Source organism: Argiope bruennichi, chromosome 7, assembly GCF_947563725.1.
Source record: "Argiope bruennichi chromosome 7, qqArgBrue1.1, whole genome shotgun sequence".
NCBI classification, from domain to species: domain Eukaryota; kingdom Metazoa; phylum Arthropoda; class Arachnida; order Araneae; family Araneidae; genus Argiope; species Argiope bruennichi.
Genome location: NC_079157.1, coordinates 72,734,690 through 72,754,504, shown reverse-complemented (window position 1 = coordinate 72,754,504; position 19,815 = coordinate 72,734,690). Strand labels below are relative to the sequence as shown.

Below are 19,815 nucleotides of genomic sequence, written 5' to 3'. Positions count from 1 at the left end.
TGATATAGTCATTTGAAATCTACTGATTAGTCATGACTATATCTACTGATATAGTCATTTGAAATCTACTGATTAGTCATGACTATATCTACTGATATAGTCATTTGAAATCTACTGATTATTCATGACTATATCTACTGATATAGTCATTAGTCAATCTACTGGCATAGTCATAGTCAATTCATCATTGAAAATACCACATTATACTTGAAATATAATGCGACTTATGCTTGAATTATACTTATACTGTTGGACATTATGTTGGTCGAATATCAGTATCTATACAACTCACAAATAACTGCAACAAATTCTTTATCCGGCCCAATAAGGTTTGATGCAAGTGAAGGCTTGAAAAGTTTTAACAACGATGATCAATAAACTTTTGTATTACTAAGCAAGTTCTTACAGTTTTTTTAAAAATCTGAATAAGTTTTTGAATCTAAAGAAAGACAATCAATTTATCAGGAGTTTTACTTTATCTTCTCATTCCCAATGTTATTTAAATGAAATTTAAATATTTTTCCGTTTGAATTCTGTATTAATTGCATTATAGAGGTTGTCAGCTCAAAGAGGTAAATCAGATTTAATTAAGCTTGAATATATTCTGCAATAATCCAATTAAATTAAAACTTGAGATGAACATTGCCATATTTAAAAGTTTAGTCTTGTACAAAATATCATGATCAAAAATTTCATTTTATGGCCATAAATGTTTACTAAAAGTTATGAACTGTAATTCTTGCTTCTTAATAGGATTGCTTATTATTTTCAGCTCCTTCCTAAGATATTTATATGTAAAATCACAACTTAAAATTGCAAATAATTTGATTTAATAAAATACTTGTAAAAACAGAATTTTGAATTCATTTGGTTGAATATTTTCATTCACTTTTTGATGCTTTGAAATTCCGAAATTTTGGACAGTTCTGCGTTTGCAATGACCGTACAACATTTTAATACTTTCATAACTTAATTATCAATTAATTAGTTGATTTGAATTAAATTTTCATTCTATATGAGTGTCTGTTGCTAATTTGCGGGAAAAGGAATTATATTTATAAAAAAATTAAACCGTAATTAACATTTTTTGCATGCACTAAACAATTTAAAATATTTATAAATGGAAGTAACATTCTAATTTACTTTAAAGTATTAATGTCATCTTCTCACTTTTTCATATTCCCTCCTCCCCTCGTTGATTTATGTATTTTGTTTAACCATTTACTCTCTACTTTTAAGACAGTGATAAAATTCTGTATTAAAAATAAACTTTATTTTCCGAAATAGCTTGTAATTGTGACCTCGCCTTCTCTACTGGAAACTGTGCTGATGGAAATGGCCAGTGCGAGTGCAGGAAAGAGTTTCTACCTCCTAGATGCGACCAGTGCAACCACGGATACTACGGGTACCCATACTGCAAACCTTGCGATTGCAATTCCAATGGTACTCTCGGCAACGTGTGTGAAGTTGGAGGTGGACAATGTCCTTGTAAGCCAAATTACGCTGGCCTGAACTGCGATAGATGCCAAGAAGGATTTTATGGATTTCCGAACTGTTTACGTAAGTCGTGAATATACGCAATTTTAATATATTAAGCGCCAAGTCTGATTGGCCATTCTTTCCGTTCAGCTCGCCTTTCGACTGCTAGACAATGGTTTTAGCAAATTTTGAAAAGTAGTAAATATACAGGAGTGATTATCACCATTGGATAACTAATTTTACTAAATATCAGGGCGAATTTCGAACAGGACTTTTTTCTTATTCAACAATTCGCCGCCTCCAACCTCCCCCTTTTTTTTTTCGTTTTAATTTAATCGTTATATAAATAGTTTTAAGTAGACAAACTGAAATAGCAAAACGCTTCTTTGCAGATTACTTTCTAGAAATATGATTTCAGTAATATATATATGCATAAATAAAATTTATTAAAATTTGAAACAGAATAAAAAAAAATCTTAACACAATCTAAATAATATTTTTTTTATAACAGGATCAAACATTTTTTTAAAATTACAAATTAATATATATTTTTTTCTAGAATTATAAAATAATATATTATTAATTTTGCAAATGGTAATTAGGTAAATTACTAAAATGATATGTAAAAAATTAACAACTACTATATACTTGATTTTAATTTGAATTACACTGCCTTAATATTTAAAATTAAATAACTTTCAAAATAACCATAAAAAAATCTCGAGGATTTGGGATTCCCTAAGCAATTACTTATTTTATCTATTTAATAATCTGGTCCTACTAGTTATGAAAAGTGCAATGGGAGCATTTCTTCATTTATATTAAATCGTCTAATTTTCTTGTTTCCAACAATGTAAAAAACTCATATTTAGCGACCAGCATCCATTTTTTTATTAGAAAAACTGATTTGTAAACTGACTGTAAAACTGATAAGTTATGCATTACTATGTAACGTTTGAAATAAAATGACTTCAACAATGCGAAAAATCCAAAATATGATAACATAATTTGTATTTAATCTCTATATCGTATTTTGCAAAATTACTATTCAAATCAGCGTTAACCCTTTTAGGATTTCATGATATCTTAATAAATGTTTTCCATTATAAATATTGCAAATGATTTAAATATGTTAATACATGTCATTGGATTCGTTTCAAATTATAAAATAATGTAATTAAATTCTGATAAAATTGTGAGAGCAATTACTCAAAGTTAAAAAAAAAAAAACTTGAAAAAACAGTAATATATTAATGACTTTATATTAATTTAGTATACTCTTAAGAAGGACATGTTACATTCTTCAGAAAACTTAATTCATTTTACAGAAAATCACAATTAATATACTAATGATATTGCACAGTGAAATAAGTTTTTTATTCTCTTATTTTTTTAATTTTTATTTTAAACCTCAATATCCAAAATAATATTGCATGATATTTTTAAGATTTTTAGTTTATTTATGAAATATGTTATCTGTTTTAATATTTTCAAGAAAGTTAAACAATATAACTAATTTAATGATTCAGGGATTCAAGTATAATTCAATGATTAAAGCAGCAATGATCATAAATTAATATGTCCGATAAATAAAAATCTATTCTTATAATAGCTTTTTTGATGAATACCTTAAAATTTATTTCTCTTTTGCAGCTTGTAATTGCAATCCATCTACATCAGTGAAAGCTATATGTGAACAAGATGGTGGACAATGTCACTGCAGAGCAAACTACGGAGGTCGCCAGTGCGATATGTGCCATGCTGGTTATTACAACTATCCCCGCTGTGACTGTAAGTTTGACTCTTTATTTATTGTATAAAAGGGATTATTTCTATCTGAAAATAACAGCTAAATGATCGATGACTCTAATGACACAGAATACGAAATTTACCATCTTATTTCAAAAATTTCATATATTTAATTACTAAGATGCGAGTTTTATAGAAAAAAATAATGAGCTTAGGATTCATTAATTAACGACAACTGAAATAAAATTCATAATATTTAGGAAATTTATTAATATAATTTTTTAATTGGGGGAGGGGCCTTGAAATATTCGTGTAAATCAAGATAATTTTCAGTCTTGTCTGTGACCTTTCCTCGTATAATAATAATAATATAAACTAATAGCCCTATATACACTTTGACAACGAATTGCTGCTGTGGACAGGCAGTTGAAGCTTTTCATCTAAGCGAATTCAAATGGCGTTCTATTCGTCTTGAAATGTCTCCAGGAAAGCAAACCTAAGCTTTATATAGGAGCTAAAGCTAACTATATAAAGCAAAACTTCTACTATAAATACGCCCTAGGCAGGAATAATGAAATAATTAGATGACATATGTGAATCACAAATATGAGCCATGATAGCGAATGTGTTGAAGAAAGGGGAGGTTGAATTTTTACGACACAAAGTTAAACTAATTTGTTTTGTATCAGTGGCATTATGAATTACACTGAAGTGCCAGAAAAACTGGTACACCAATCTAATATCGTGTAAAACACCCACGAGCACGCATAAGTGCCGCAACACGGCGTAGCATGGATTAAATTAATTTGTGAAGAAATTTTGTAGACAATTCGCACCAAGGTTCCTGCAGAGCAGTCCACAAAGCCATGGGAGTGCGAGGTGGTGGAGATACCTTAAGGACCGCATGTTGCAAAACATTCCAGATATGCTCGATAATGTTCATGTCAGGGGAATTAGGTAGCCAAGAGAGGGAACGAAATTTAAAAAAGCACTCCTCAATCCACTCGGTAGCTACGTGGTTACCGAGTGCCTTGAGGGCTTTTTTTAAAATTTTAAAAAAAAATAATTAAAATTTTTTCACTTATTGCTATCGAATCTATTTATATTTTAGTATTTATTAGTCGTGAAATTTATATTTCAATATCTATTAATATATCTTTATTTAAAAAAATATTTACCTATTACAAAAAGACAATTGCATTTTGAGGGACTAATATATATAAACAACTGAAACATTTACAGGTCAATTTTTAATTTTGTCAAAGTCTTATTCAACATAAGTATATATATTTATGGAAAAAAAATACCAACTTTTGTGAATGTCAGTAAAAATCGTTAATTCTGTGTCTAATTTTTTTTATTTTTTATTGCTGAAATTGTATTTGTAAATCATTATCCATAGATTTTTATTTAATTAATTGTAGTTTTTTCATATCATGTATTTAAAAAGCAATTTTAAAATATTTTGTATCTGATTAAGAATCCTAAAAAATTTCTTTCAATCTTTTCTTCTTTTTTTTTTTCAAAAATCCGAATAAATTTCTGCAAAAAAAAAAAAAAAAAAAAAAAAAAAAAAAACCTCTCTATATGCTAAAAAATAAGGCTTTATATTTATTATCAGAAAGTTCAATTTCTGATTTGAACTGAATTTTCTGATAATAAATAATAGCAGATTTTCTGATAATAATTTTTAGCAGATAAGAATTTTTTTTTTTTTTTTTTGTAGAAAGGAAATAGTAATTTTATAATTATCAGAATAAAATTAGGAAGCAACATTTGATAGATATCTGTAATGGCTCATTGTTATTATAATGACTAACTTCAGATAATGAATTTAGCAATAAAAAGCTCTCTGAATCTAATTTCAAGCAAAAGTTCATACCTGAATTCAGAACTTTATTTCACAAAAATTATTGAAGACTAGTTCTATAACTGAAGTATTTCAGTGCTCTGTCATATCAGCATTATTAATGTAATGCTTTTTCTCTATCTCTGATTTCATTGATAATTTTAACAATAATGTATTACCTTCAATATTATTGTTTTAACAGAAATTATGTACTTATTAAAGTTGTGCAGTTGCTTTTCCCTTCATTTTTTTAACTCTGCATGGCTGTTTTCTGCAGTTATATTTTAACAAGAAAGTAAATAGTTATTTTATAATTATCAAAATAAATTAATTATTTGATAGAATAATGAAAATTTTGCAACTGAATGAAAATGTATACTTACTTTATACTATAATTTACTCTGTTCTCTAAATATATCATAGCACTAAATACGTAACAATTATTTTGGTTATAATTATAATACATTTATTAATAAATCTGTAGATAACATGCAGTTCACAAAATATTGCTGCAGGTAGCATTTTAAATTCACATTATGAATATATAAATCCAAGTGTTTAAGCTAAAATGAATGTTTATAAAAAATTATGCACTTATATGGGATATTAATTGTAAAATATTTTCTAAAAAAATATACCCAAAATCTTAAGTTTATATTTATAAATTTTAAAAAAATAATATATAAAGAGTATAAATATCAAAAATCATAAAAAAACGAGGAAGGAAATAGTTCACACCTTTTTTGCTGTGCTTAAAATTCTAGAATTTCCATAGATGTATCTAAAAAATTTATCATAAAAAGTAACTAGAATCAGTATTTTCAGATAAAAACTTCTAAAATAATCAGAAATTTAAATGCACACATCTCTGTCATCAAACTAATTAGCTTAAAGTCAAAATAACATAGAGGAGTGAATAATTAAATTAAAAAAAAGTTAAAGAATTTACAGATGTTTCATATCAATATATAACATGAATTTAAGAATATTCTGCAGAATATTAACTAACAGCATATATTGGTTTTCTACTACAATATCACTATAACACAATCATTGCAAATTCACAATAATTAGAGAATTTCCCGGTGTTTCATATCAACATATAATGAGAATTTAAGGGAATTCTTACAGAATATAAACTAACAGTAAACACTGGTATTTCTATATCAATCACATAAAAGCCCAATAATTTCAAATTCACACAATTTCGAGAATTGACAAGCTTTGTATCCATATATAATAAGAATTTAAGGGTATTTTACATGATATGAACTGACGATACATACTGCTACTTCTACTTCAATATCACTAAAACACAATTATTACAAATTCACAAAATTTCGAGAATTTACAAGATTTATACCCATATATAATAAGAATTTAAGGCTAATCTACGTAATATGGACTAACATGTACACAGCTATTTCTACTTCAATATCACAAAAACACATTTATTACAAATTCCCAAAAATTAAAGAATTTGCAAATATTTCGGATCAACATATAACAATTTAAGGATATTCTGCAGAATACGAACATTAACAACATATATTTGTATTTCTACTTCAATATAACTAAAACACAATTATTACAAATTCACTAAAATCGGAGAACTTACACATATTTTAGATCAACATATAACTAAAATTTGAGAGAATTCTACAGAGTATGGACTAACAGCAAACATTGCAATTTCTACTTCAATATCACAATAACTATTAGTACAAATTCACAAAAGTGCAAGAATTCACAGGTTTCATATCATATAACAAGAATTTAAGGGTATTCTACAAAATATGGACTAACGTGTACACAGCTATTTCTACTTTAATATCACAAAAACACAATTAATACATATTCACAAAAGTTAAAGAATTTGCAGATGTTTCATATCAATATATAACATGAATTTAAGAATATTGCACGAAATGAACTAATAACATATACTGGTATTTCTACTTCAATATCACTAAAACACAATTATTATAAATTCACAAAAATTAAGAGAATTTACAGATGTTTCAAATCAATATATAACAAGAATTTAAGGGAATTTAGCTGAGTATGCACTAACAGCAAACATTAGTATTTCAATTTCAATATCACAAAAACAAATAATACAGATTCACAATGTGAGAATTTATACCAATATATAACAGGAATTTACGTGAATTTTATAGAATATAGTCTAAATAAGATACATTGCTATTTCTACTTCAGTATCACAAACACACTATTATTACATATTAACAAAAGTTAAAGAATTTATGGATTTTTCATAACAATATAAAACGTGGATTTAAGTATGTTCTGCAGAATATGAACTTGCAACATACATTGGTATTTTTACTTTAATATCATGCAAACATAATTATTACAAATTCACAATATATAAATATATCTACAGACTATGGATTAACAGCATGCATTGATCTTTCTACTTCATTATCTCAAAAATACAATTATGTACCTACTATTTTTGTAGATTTTTCACTTGAATAAATTACTGTAAGAATTTGAAAGCTACATTTAAGTATTACATTGCAATTTTAGTTAATAAATTCCAATTTCTTTCTGTGAAAATTCTTATTTATATTCCAACATCATAAAATTTATCAATTTAATTGATTATAAAATATATTTTATTTTGAAAAATGAAAACAGTTTTATTCATTCTTCAAAGAGTGAATAGTACATTTATATTACAAAAAGACAGAAAAAAAAAGGGGGGGGGAAGGATTCTTGAACAAAAAAGAAAAAAATAAGCTTTATTACATTCATTGTTCATATAAGGAAATAATTGTGATATGTACATAGTAACCCAAATTTGATTTCAAATAACATATTTTCAGTTTGGTCCATTCAGCTCACTCTTCAGAATTTTAAGCATTAATAGCTGAATTAAAAATATATCAGTGTCATTCATTAAGAAACAATAAATTATAACAATGCATAATTAAATTTACCCCCAAAATAAAACTAAAATACATTTTTTTTTTATTAAGCTATTATTTATGTCAGAAAATAAAGCAAAAATAAGAGAAAAATAAAACCAAGATTAGGTTCCCATTTGTAGTACTTAAATTAATGTACTTACTTTTTTATTTTATATTTTAAATGCATTGTCCTTAAAGCTAATTGAGGATTTGTTTCAATTAAATTTTCCCATTCATGTGAACCAAAAACTTCTACATCATGCATTAAAATGAAATCTTCAACAACCTGCTTTAGATCATAATCACTGTGTGTATCTGCTAATAGTAAAAGTTCTGTTGCAGTTGATGTTGTAAGGTTTTCTTCCAAAAATTTTGAACAAACTAGCTTCAGCTTTCTTACTTCATATTTATCTGCTGCATAGTACAATTTAGTTGCAGTTTCCCATTGTAGATCTTCAAGGTTATCGCAGTACAAGAAGAGTAATAATCTCTTTAAAATATCTCCATCCAGGTCTTCTATTTTGATACAGTCACAGTTTTTCTCTTTCATGTCACTGCTCAACATGGTTTTGAATACAGAAGATCTAGCACATAGTATAATCTTGTGGGCAGAAAATGATGTGGTTTGTGTTTTTAGTTCTATATCAGCAAGGAATTGGTTGTTGTAAATGGCTTTCAGGTCATCCAGTGCATTAAAACAATCTGGTAGCTTATCAGAGGATTTGTGATTATTTAGAAATTTCGCAGCCATTACAGGTATTTCATACACAATTTCTTCAATTCTCTGAAATTCCAAACCAGGAGAAAAAATGCATTCGCAGAGCAAAGACAATTTATCATCTGTCAAATATTCACTTTTTCTGGCTATAATTACCTTTCTTGTTAGAGCAAGGGATAGTTTCACAATATCGCTCTGTACAACATCATACCGATTATCAACCTGACTACATTCTATTATATTCCCAGATACATTTAGCAGAGAGAGCTTACATTTAGGGAGGAATTTTATATCCGGCGATTTCAGGTCAGCTCTTATGTCAGATGTGATTTCTACCATTATCTTTTCTGCACAACATGAACTATCAGTACAGTAAACACTGCTTGAAATAACATATCCTTCTTTTGAACAAGAGCCTACTTTGGCAGTATTTCTTTGATTTGGTTCCAATGTGCTGAAATCTTTCACCAAGTGGAGAAATGATATCTTTTTGACAGCAATGCGAGTTCGAGCATAGCACTGTCCAACCTTCTGTATTGGCCCTTCTCCCCACCACATCTTACAACGAACATTCAAAGTATCGTGAGGTAAATATTCAGATTTCCTTCGCACAAGCACCTCGTCCATCTGTACAAAAAATGCTTCTCCATGTCCGTCTGCACGCTGGAAAATGTACGCACCTTTTCGTGTACAAAGACTTAACCCATCTGCTGAAAGAATTGATAACTCATATTTCAGCAAAAAATTCTCTGGACCATCATCATTTTTACTTCTGGTAAGAAAAAGAGAAATACTCCCGATGTTTTCATCCGTTTCTCCTCTTGGAAACAACTCTAAGAACCAACAAGTACCGTCCAATCCATCTGTAGTGAATTCTGGGGCAACTAGTAATTCAGCATTTCTGTGCCAACAATAACTGTAATTTTCGATAGACCAAAAGAATGTATACTCCATACTTCTGCTGTTCATAACGCTTCTGCTTTTAACATAATAAAATTTCTCAGAGCGGCGACATCATGTAGCTCATGAAGAGCCCGGATTTCGCCATCTGTTTACCTTTCGGATCGCCTGCTGCTAATCGCCGAATAGCTCTCTCTCTCTCCCTGGGAAACCCTGCGTGGTGTGATATGCGCATTAACATATTCTTCATGGCGCAATGATGCATGCTTTTGCCCGGGATATAGCATTACGCAATACGAACAAGCAACCTCTAACCTTTAAAGCGTTTTAAGTTACTATTTTTGTCTAAGTGAAGATTTAAACAGGCTGATAGAAAATCGAGATAAGAAATAATATAAAAGGCAAATAAATGAATTGAATAAATCAGGGAGTATAAAGAGAAGAATCTTTGCGCGATTTATATATCTTTAATATTTAATTATCACATATATTTTTTTTTTTTATTTATTTCTAGCTAAAAGAATTGTCAACATTTCCTAAACGTCAAGCCAAAACGTTGTAGATATTTTGCGGAATGGTATGAAATTATCAGGATGAATAAAGTATATTTTAATAAGAGATGAAAAAAAAAAAAAAAAAAATGCAAGGAGAGACAAAAAAAAAAGTATTACGATGCATTATAGTTATTAATTTTTATTCGTGCATTTATTTCTTTGGTGCATATTTTCGTGCATTTTGTGCATATTTTTTGCAAAAGATTATGAAATAATCTGTGTGATCCTACGCGACTTTGAGCACAATTTCTCATGTTGGGAATAAACGGAACCTTCAATAATTTGTGATTATTTAAATATTGACTTACGATAACGAGTTTTAAAAAAATAATTTTTACCAGTCAAAAAACCTTTATTATCTATATTTGTGTATATATCAAGTGGCAATTCCAGGTGTTTGTAGAGTTATTTTTCTTCTTCACTGAGGATTAGATTGTTCTTTTCGATAGAGGGAAAGTGTATGTGTGTGTGGGGGGGGATTCTTTTTTGTTTCAAAGATGTGTAATCGTTTTTTAAATTGGATACTTTTGTCACCATTAATGTTAGATCCCTTAGATTAATAAGAATAATTTCGGAATATCTTATTAAATGGATGAACAATTTTGAACGGTAATTAAATGCAAGCAAAAAGTTTGAAAAATGTTCGGTTAAATTTAATTTTGAAAATTAATTGAATTAAAAAAATTTTTTTTTCACCAAACTGAAACCTGTTGGAAATCCATGCCGCTTGTAATGCAAGTAAAAAACAATCATTTTCGGTTCTAAAACACATCAAGGAATGATTTACAGAATAATGCAAGTCAACTGCATTTAAATGAAGTGTTGCTTTTATTTATTGTAAATGACAGAAGACAAGAACAAGATTATGAAAAAAAAATTAAAGCTAGAAAAGTGATATTTTATCATTTTGATATCTTTCAATATCCGTTTCTTCCCTTTTTTTTTCATTTCTTTTAATAATATTTCAAAAATATCCTTTTAATGATGATTAATATACATTTTTTTCTTTGCTCCCTCTAAAATGTATTTTTTGTTTTTGTTTTTATTTAACATTGCGATTTCTGTCGTTTTAGTTAAAAATTGTTTATTTTATTATTTCTATATCATTGAACATCCTGATAGACTGAATTTAGAATATTAACACATTTAATAGTATATTTCTATATAAATATATTAGAATGCTAAGAATGGGATTTCTGTTATTTGTAGTTGAAATGAATAATTAAATATTCGGCGCTTAAGTTCTCACAAATTTTACTGATTCTGTTTTTAAGAATAAATTATCTTCCTAATTTCTTTGAACATATTAAAAAAACCTGAATGAAGAAAAATCTAAAAATGCTTCCACAGTATTAATTATTATTCAAGGTGACTCTATTTTGGGCTGTAATCCACGGTGGGCCTTTCTCCTAATTAAATGAATTCAAGACATAAAAATCACTCTTCTTATTTATTTTTTTTTCTTTCAGATTGCTCATGCGATCCTACGGGGTGCCTTGAAGAAATCTGTGATAATGTTACTGGCAAATGTCTGTGCAAACCAGGTTATGCAGGACCAAGCTGTGACCGCTGTGCTCCTGGTTATTTCGGATACCCAGTTTGTCAAGGTTCGTTCCCTTGAAGAAAAAAAAAATAAAATAATTCATGGTTTTTAATATATTTTTCTTTAATATTTGAAGGTTGGAAACTATTTGTAAATCGCATATTGCGACATGCATGTTACAAAGCTTGTTTCAAGTGTTTTTATAAGTTAAATTGTTGAATCTAAAGTTACCAGTTTGCCATGGGAAACTGGTAACTTTAGATTCAGAAAGAATTTAAGAAAGAATTTTTCTGAATTTTTATTAGATTTTTAGTTGAGATTAATCTACATTTTAGTTTTTTTTTTTTTTTCTGAATAGCTTTAAAGCATTTATTATAATAAAATTATTTTCACATCTCTTTAAAACTCAAAATGTAATCTTTTAATTGGCATCAATTTTTTTTTCATTAAGTTTGCTAAATTTTCAAAATATTTTTAAATATATTTTTTAACAGGTTTTCTTTTAGTAACCCTATTTCTACACACGCACTTTACAGCCATTTTAAATAAGTTTTTTTTTTTTTTTTTTTTTTTTTTGCGTGTGTGTATTCTCATAATATAAGAGAATATTTTTAAAATAATACATAACGTCATTGTATGTAAACATCGTCAAATATTGTCATTCTTCTAAAATATCAAATATGGAATAAAAATATCAAATGGTAAAATGAAATGCAATTTTAGCAAAAGATTCTAGCATTTTTTCCACAACATGATTCTATTATGGTTCATCGCCATAATGCTATGATAGTGGTATTAACATGACAGGGATAATATTGCAACCGAACTGTGCAATTACAAGATATGTAATTAGTCATCCTCCCATTTGTGTTGCAAATGTCAAAAAAAAAAAAAAAAAAAAAAAAAATTGTCGGAAATTAAATACAAATTGGATATTTTCTTTGCTACTAAGGGATCTCGCATAGAATTACATAAAAGTTAATAAAAAAAAAAAAACACCTGTTAAATGTTTACAATCATTTTTCGCAAAGTGCATATAATTTCAAGCTTCCATATTTGAAATAAAAAGGTCCTTTTAGAATGAAAAAATTTTTCTCGTTCATTCTGTTTGAAAGACAAATTAATCAAAAACATTATTATGCTAGAAGTTCGCATCTTTAATTTTTTTACGATATTCCTCTCTCTTTTATGATCATCGATTCTTTATAATTGCTAAAATACCATGCTTGTATTTCGCCATTTAATAACGTCCTCCCGCTGGTTAGGTGTGGTGTGGAGAGGGGGTACCAGCTCAGGTGTCATCCTCGTCATCTGACCGCGGTTCAAAATTACAAGGTCCGTCCCAAAAGAGCCCTAGTGTTGCTTCAAACAGGACGTTAATATAACTAAACTAAACTTAACTAACTAACCATTTAATAGCGATGCAGTTAATCTTTTTTTAAATCTTTTATCCACAATTTATTAATGATTTACTATTCATTGTCATGTTTTTTTTAAAAAAATATTCTTTTTTTATAGAATGCAACTGCCATGAATCTGGCTCAAGAAACAATATTTGCGACGCTAGTGGACGATGCCAGTGTCTTCCAAACTATTCTGGACTTAAATGTGATCAGTGCTCACCGGGATCCTATAACTTTCCTGAATGCAACTGTAAGTTGAACATCACAAACTTAAATTTCTTTATAACAGTCAACTTCATAAGCTCTTCTATAATATTTTTCCATTCTCCGTAGTTTGCAACTGTGAACCCGTTGGATCCATTGGTGTTTCTTGCAGCAACGAAGGCGAATGTGTGTGCAGACCTAATTTTGACTACCAGAAATGTGATGTATGCAAGGAAGGCTTTTATAATTATCCCTATTGTGAAGGTACGGTATTCTAAACATATGTAATGCAAATGTGTTGACATTTAGAAAGACATTTAGATTAATATTTATAGATGTAAGGGCTCCGTACAGGAATTGATTTATCATTTTTTTTTTATTTTCTGGATGTTTATATATTCAGATAAGTTAAATGTTTGATATTATAAACAAAGAGACTCCTGAATTTCATAAAAATTAAAGATTAAAAATTTTCACTTTGATAGAACAGTATCCGCATCAAGCTCATGTTTGGATTTCAAATAATTTCTAATAGTATTAAAGAACAGTGTGTGTTTATTTGTGTATGTGTGAGTGTTTTAAAGGTTTTTAATTGTGTGTGTTTATGTGTTTTCTCGTCTTAATGGGCAGATAGTTTAACGTAGAATTATCGAATTTGGTTCAAATATGCTTTGGATGGCAGGTATGTGCATCTTGAAGTGACTTTTTTAGAAATTTTAAAAACAGTTTTAGTTAATTAAAAATTATGTGAGATTTTGACGTTTTTCCGTGATATTAGTACGTACAAACTATTTTTAAACGTTTTAAAATTCTCAAAAATTCCTTCCAATGTTGGAGTTAAGGAAGAAAGATTATGTTTATTATCTGAGCTGTTTATGGGGGGGGGGGTAAGAAAATGCTGCGAACGATGACATGCAATTATAAATGCCAATGCAATTACGTTTTTTGATATCACGATGATGTAACGGGACTTAACTCCATTAGGAATGTTCATTTGGATAAGAATTTAAGCAAGTGTAAAATAATACACCTCTAATATCTATCAGGAAATGCTTTTTTGTGAGAATCTTGGCCATCAAAGTTATGCATATAAGATTCGATTGAAATTAAACTCAACGAATATTCCTGATGAACTATCTGGTCTCCGAAGGCGGCTAATATTTTAAATAACTTATAAAACATAAGTTAAAAAAGTAAAAATTTCTTTTAAGTTCTCATTTTATAATTCTCATATGTTTGTGTGTTTGTGAACTTAAATAGTATTGGATGATAGTGGATGAACACTGTGGGGTTTAAAACACTGTGTTTTGAAAAACGTTACAAGTAGGAAAACGAAAGATGATAGAAATGTACTTTGAATATCCAAGTTTTTTTTTCAAATCTTTTCAGTTTTTTATTTGTTTTGTTTTGTTATACAGGATTCGAATTTGGGCCATATAAACGCAAAGTAATGTTAATCTTGAAACTCAATAAGAGTGTCATGCTATGAAGGTATTTAAACATTCTTTGAAATACCCACAAACAAATTACGAAATTACTTTTCTTGTATCGACGCTATTTGTAAGCGGCTACCGCTTGTACTAATACTTGGAAACAAAAGTGAATTACTAAAATTAGCATGGGATACTTGGTGTTGAATTTTTGCTTATCTTTTATTATTTTGCCTGCGATATTTTTTGAAATTTAAAAATACGAAGAGCTATATTTTATCGCCTTGTGTGCATAGATATTTTAAGACAAAGTGGAAATTTTAGCTTATAAAATTTCTTACTGATAGATAATTCCACAAAAGATAAAATATTGATTCTTGTAAAAGGTTTTCCCAACTACACTACAATTAATGTAATTCATTCTATTTCAGAGTGTAATTGCAATCCAGCCGGAGTATTACCTACCTTCTTAGGTTGTGGAAGCGCCACAAGTGGGAAACTGTGCGAATGCAAAGAACGAGTCGCCGGTCGCATCTGTAACGAGTGCAAACCATTGTATTGGAACCTCAAGATCAGCAATCCGCTTGGATGTGAAGATTGCAACTGTTACTTAGGTGGCACTGTGGCTGGCATCGCTGTCTGCGCTAGATCTGATGGTCAATGCCAGTGCAAACCGAACGTCGGATCGAGGGAATGTTCTCAGTGTATTGATGGAACCTATCAGTTGGATGACAATGATCTGTTCGGTTGTAAAGGTATGTATTTCCTTGGACATTTATAGTTTCTATCTTATACTGTTGAATAGATAATCAGATATTATTTTTATAAGTGAAGTATATTATTAGCAGTATACAAATTTAAAAGAAATGTTTTCCCAAAGCACCTTTTATTAGTGTACTGAATATTGTAATCGTCAAATAATTCGAATTCGAGATTTTGACTACTTTTCAGACTTCCAGTTTATTTTTGGAATTATGTCTGTGTATAGCACTGTCTGTGAACATGATATCTTAAAAACACTTTGAGAAAGATGAATGAAATATGGTTTACGGTCTTTATACCAAATTTGTAGATATCTATCATCCATCCAGAGGAAGTTCAAATATAAGTTAACAGTATAAGACGAAGAGAGCTAGCTAATGGATAAAATTTGGTTCTAAAGTGGAAGCAGATGTTAAGGAAGATCGGTAAAGTTATGAAATTTGGAACCAAATCCATCAAGGAAACGACTATCTGTCGCTTTGTACTTTCACAAGCACATGAACGCAATAATTCAAACACTCAATATCTTGAAATAAGTAAAAACGCAATATTTGAAACACTAACTGTGATTTTAAAACTACAACTGAATATCATATGTTAAATTTTGATTACAGCTGTCTGGGAAAAGAAGTTCAAAGTATATATTCAATATTCTGGTACTTGTGCATTAACCATGTCCTAGCGATTAATCGCTAAAGATCGCACGCTAATAGGCTGTTTTGTAATTATTGTTCGCAAATGGCTTGCAGTTAACGATACATAAGTACAGATATTACAGAGTATATTTCTCGTATACTTTTAGTATATTTCTAGTTTAGGGAAAACCAGTCTTGCTCGCTTTAATTTTAATTATTGTATACTTTTCAATTTTTAATTTATGTTTCTTTGTGGTAAATGTTAAGAAATCTTAAAATCACTTTTTCCCTCCGAGTACCGTCTTATACGGAATTAAAATTGAATAAAATTAGGCGATTAATTGAAGCTTTAATTCTGAAAATATATATAAAAATGTATTTCGATTTACGAAATGTGTTCGAACTTTCAAAACTCTAGCACGACAGAAAATGATTGAAAAATCGACTACAAAATTTCATTTGCACGTACATTAACCATGTCATATTAAATAAAAGCATGCACAAATGCGTAAATCTGAATTCATTACATATCTGTCTATAAATTATCATACACTTCTTGAAATGTCTGTATCAAGAAATTTCTATGCATTTAACTTATTCTCTTTATGTTTGAATGCATGCAACTGACTGAAAAGTAGAAAATGACTGTAATGTATGACATTACTTTTTTAACAATATAATTGGAAATATCATCTTTGTAGGTGAATTGAAAATTCTTAATTTGGGTTAGTTCTTAATACAACATTAAGAACTTAACGCCATACATTTGTTTAGACTTAATAATAATTGATAAATTATGATTTAACATTCTAGATTGTGGTTGCAACATTGGAGGTTCTGTGAACAATATATGTGACAAACAGACTGGTCAGTGCCCATGCAAGCCTAGAATAACTGGGCGACAGTGCGACAGACCTCTCGATACTCATTATTTCCCGACACTGTTTCAACACCAATTTGAAATTGAAGATGGAAGAACTCCAGTTGGAACCCAAGTTCGGTACGGTTATGATGAAAATGTCTTCCCTGGCTTTTCATGGAGAGGCTACGCTGTATTTTCAGATATTCAGGTATATATTATTTAGATTTTATTACAAATTTAAAAGGAAATTTGATGATTTTTTGTAGAAAAAAAATCTTTCTTCTTTTTCAGAAAGAAGTTCTTTTGGATATATATATTGAAAAGCCCAGTCTTTATCAGGTTTATTTGTATTATCTGAACTTTGGCGGAGAAAATGTTTATGGTATTATTACATTTACCCCAGAAACTTTTGGAGGTAAGATTTATGATGTTTCATTTTGCATTTGTCAATTAAATGCTATAATTTGATATAAAATGTTATGATACATAGTTGAACTGTGTGATATTCTGAACTATTGTATACATAGTTTCAAAAAGCAGACATTGTTTGTTTGTTTATTGGAGTAAAATATATGGATAAAGAAAATTTAAAGATCTCGGATTGTTAAATAAAACATATATGATAAATTTTTTTGAGCTTCAAAATTGTAAAAAATATAGTTTTGATAGTAAATGAAAGCTGGAGGCAGAAACTAAACATTTCAGCTATTAATTCATTCATTTTAATTAGTTAAAAGCTATTTTCTTTTATTCCTTGAGTTATTCTGAACTAAAACTTTACCCAATGTCTCAAAAATACAACGAAAGAGTTTTTGACAAATTATTTCTTGATATAAGAGATTAACTAATTCTAAAGTTAAAAATATTTTATAAATCTGATATATATTTGATTATTTTCTATAATGTTATATGCTTTTAAACGTAATATTTATAATAATAAAGTGAAATTATAAGTGTAAACTGTTCAATTATAGAACAAATGATAAGCCGGCGTCCTGACCTAGGGGTAGTTTGTCTTCCCCGTGATCTGGGCATCCCGAATTCGAGTTCTGGTTCGCGCATGATTGTTCTTTACTCTGCGTTCTATCTGTGAGGTGTGTGAAAGTGTCTCCTGTAAAAATTGGTTGTGCAAGCTAGTGTGTGAGTGTCATCTTCCTATGAGATAAAGTCAGACTTCAGCCCTCGGGTGCTCAGAGGTCTTTACTCTCCGAAGCTACTGCACCCCTCTTTCCCCTATCTCTTGTCATGATTTGAATCGGTATTCAATCCAAGGAAGATAAGCAACAAATGACAATAATCATTTGTTCTGTAATTGAACAGCTTAAAATGCATACTATAATACATGCGAACTGTAGATTATTATATTCCTAAATTTTTTGAAACTTAATTAAACGAACTCTTTTAATCGAATTGATTCTTTTGATCTTGTTGCCATTCAGAATTAAAATGTTTTGCAAATGAGTATCTTAATCATCTGTTGTCTATTATCTTTAAGATTGATGTTAAACAAAAATAAAGTCGCAATATAATTAATTAGAGTATAAAAGTTCTAGAATGTCTTATTTATTTTAGTTGCTTAATTAAAAAAAAACTATCTAAAAATAGGACCATTTCTCTAATGCGGCACGTGTAATTAGTTCCAAAAGGCGATGGCGTGCGTTTTTAACATTAACTGTGTTTACATCCTTCGAATACTTTTTCTCATTTAATTAGATATCCAGCAGAGTTATGACATGCTGTTCGAAGTAACAACACGCCCCAAGTTCATGAAAGTCTCCGGGAAGCAAGGTCTTGTTGCATCACCCTTCGTTTTGAATCCTGGACGTTGGACTGTGTCAATAAGAGTTGAGAAACCTTTGTTCCTGGTGAGTATTAACATTTTTTTACACTAGTGTTTTATGTGCTTTGAAAAATATTGAATATCCCATGCCCTTTTGCAATAATAATAATAATAATAAATATTAATAATTTATACGTTGTCGAAACGTTATGTTGTATTGTCACTCATAGAGTGAATTAATGGGTCACCCATGAGTCATTTAATTTTATTATCATGAATTTTCAGGATTATATGGTGCTGCTACCTGAAGCGTACTACGAAGCCACAATTTTGCGGGAAGATGTATCCAGCCCATGTACTGTACATGGTGAAAATTCAGAAGTGTGTCTCTTGCACAGATATCCCCCATTCCCAGTGGAGGCTGAAATCGTGCGAGGCGAAATCGGATATGTACTCGATGATGATGAAAGGAGGCCTACTCTCATTTTTGATGAACAAGAAGTTTTGTCTGTAAGTTTTTGAGATATTGTGTGTTTAATTTATTAAATTTACTTCATAAGATTCCCTTTTTAATTTGTATTTCAATATATGGATCATGTTCTCAAAGGAGGCAAGTGTAGATATGAAGTGCTTTCAAATGTTTTTTTTTTCTCTATTTTATTTGTTCTATTAAATTATATGGCTCTAAAGACATTTTGAAACCTTAGTAATTATAATAAAGTTTCCAAAAGATATCCAAAATCCTTTCCCAAGTACTTTGTGGTGAAACTTATAAGCCAGATAACAGAGATGAGACAAGAGTATTACTTTTGTCTTGTGGTCTTGTTACTCGGTTGCGAACCACAAGGTCCCAGGTTCTATCCTCGCTCATAACAATCCACTACAACTTGAAAATACAACAGTTTTGTATTAAAATTTTCGAAAATAAATCCTTGATGAAACCCCAAAAATTTATTCTGATGTTTTCAAATCACTATTAATCTGAACTGTCGAAGTTTTGCTGTATTTTTT

General features: G+C 29.2%; 1 protein-coding gene across 1 annotated transcript in view; it reads left to right on the top strand.

Moving 5' to 3' along the window:
* LOC129975843 (laminin subunit alpha-like) overlaps positions 1–19,815 on the top strand; it is a 109,009-nt gene that overhangs the window by 25,963 nt on the left and 63,231 nt on the right. Inside the window, exons 6-15 of the mRNA XM_056089084.1 lie at positions 1,288–1,560; positions 3,133–3,270; positions 11,655–11,792; positions 13,247–13,381; positions 13,465–13,599; positions 15,197–15,520; positions 16,976–17,232; positions 17,316–17,439; positions 18,738–18,889; positions 19,090–19,314. Coding sequence (XP_055945059.1) covers positions 1,288–1,560; positions 3,133–3,270; positions 11,655–11,792; positions 13,247–13,381; positions 13,465–13,599; positions 15,197–15,520; positions 16,976–17,232; positions 17,316–17,439; positions 18,738–18,889; positions 19,090–19,314 — 1,901 coding nt within the window. The remainder of the gene's footprint in view (positions 1–1,287; positions 1,561–3,132; positions 3,271–11,654; positions 11,793–13,246; positions 13,382–13,464; positions 13,600–15,196; positions 15,521–16,975; positions 17,233–17,315; positions 17,440–18,737; positions 18,890–19,089; positions 19,315–19,815) is intronic.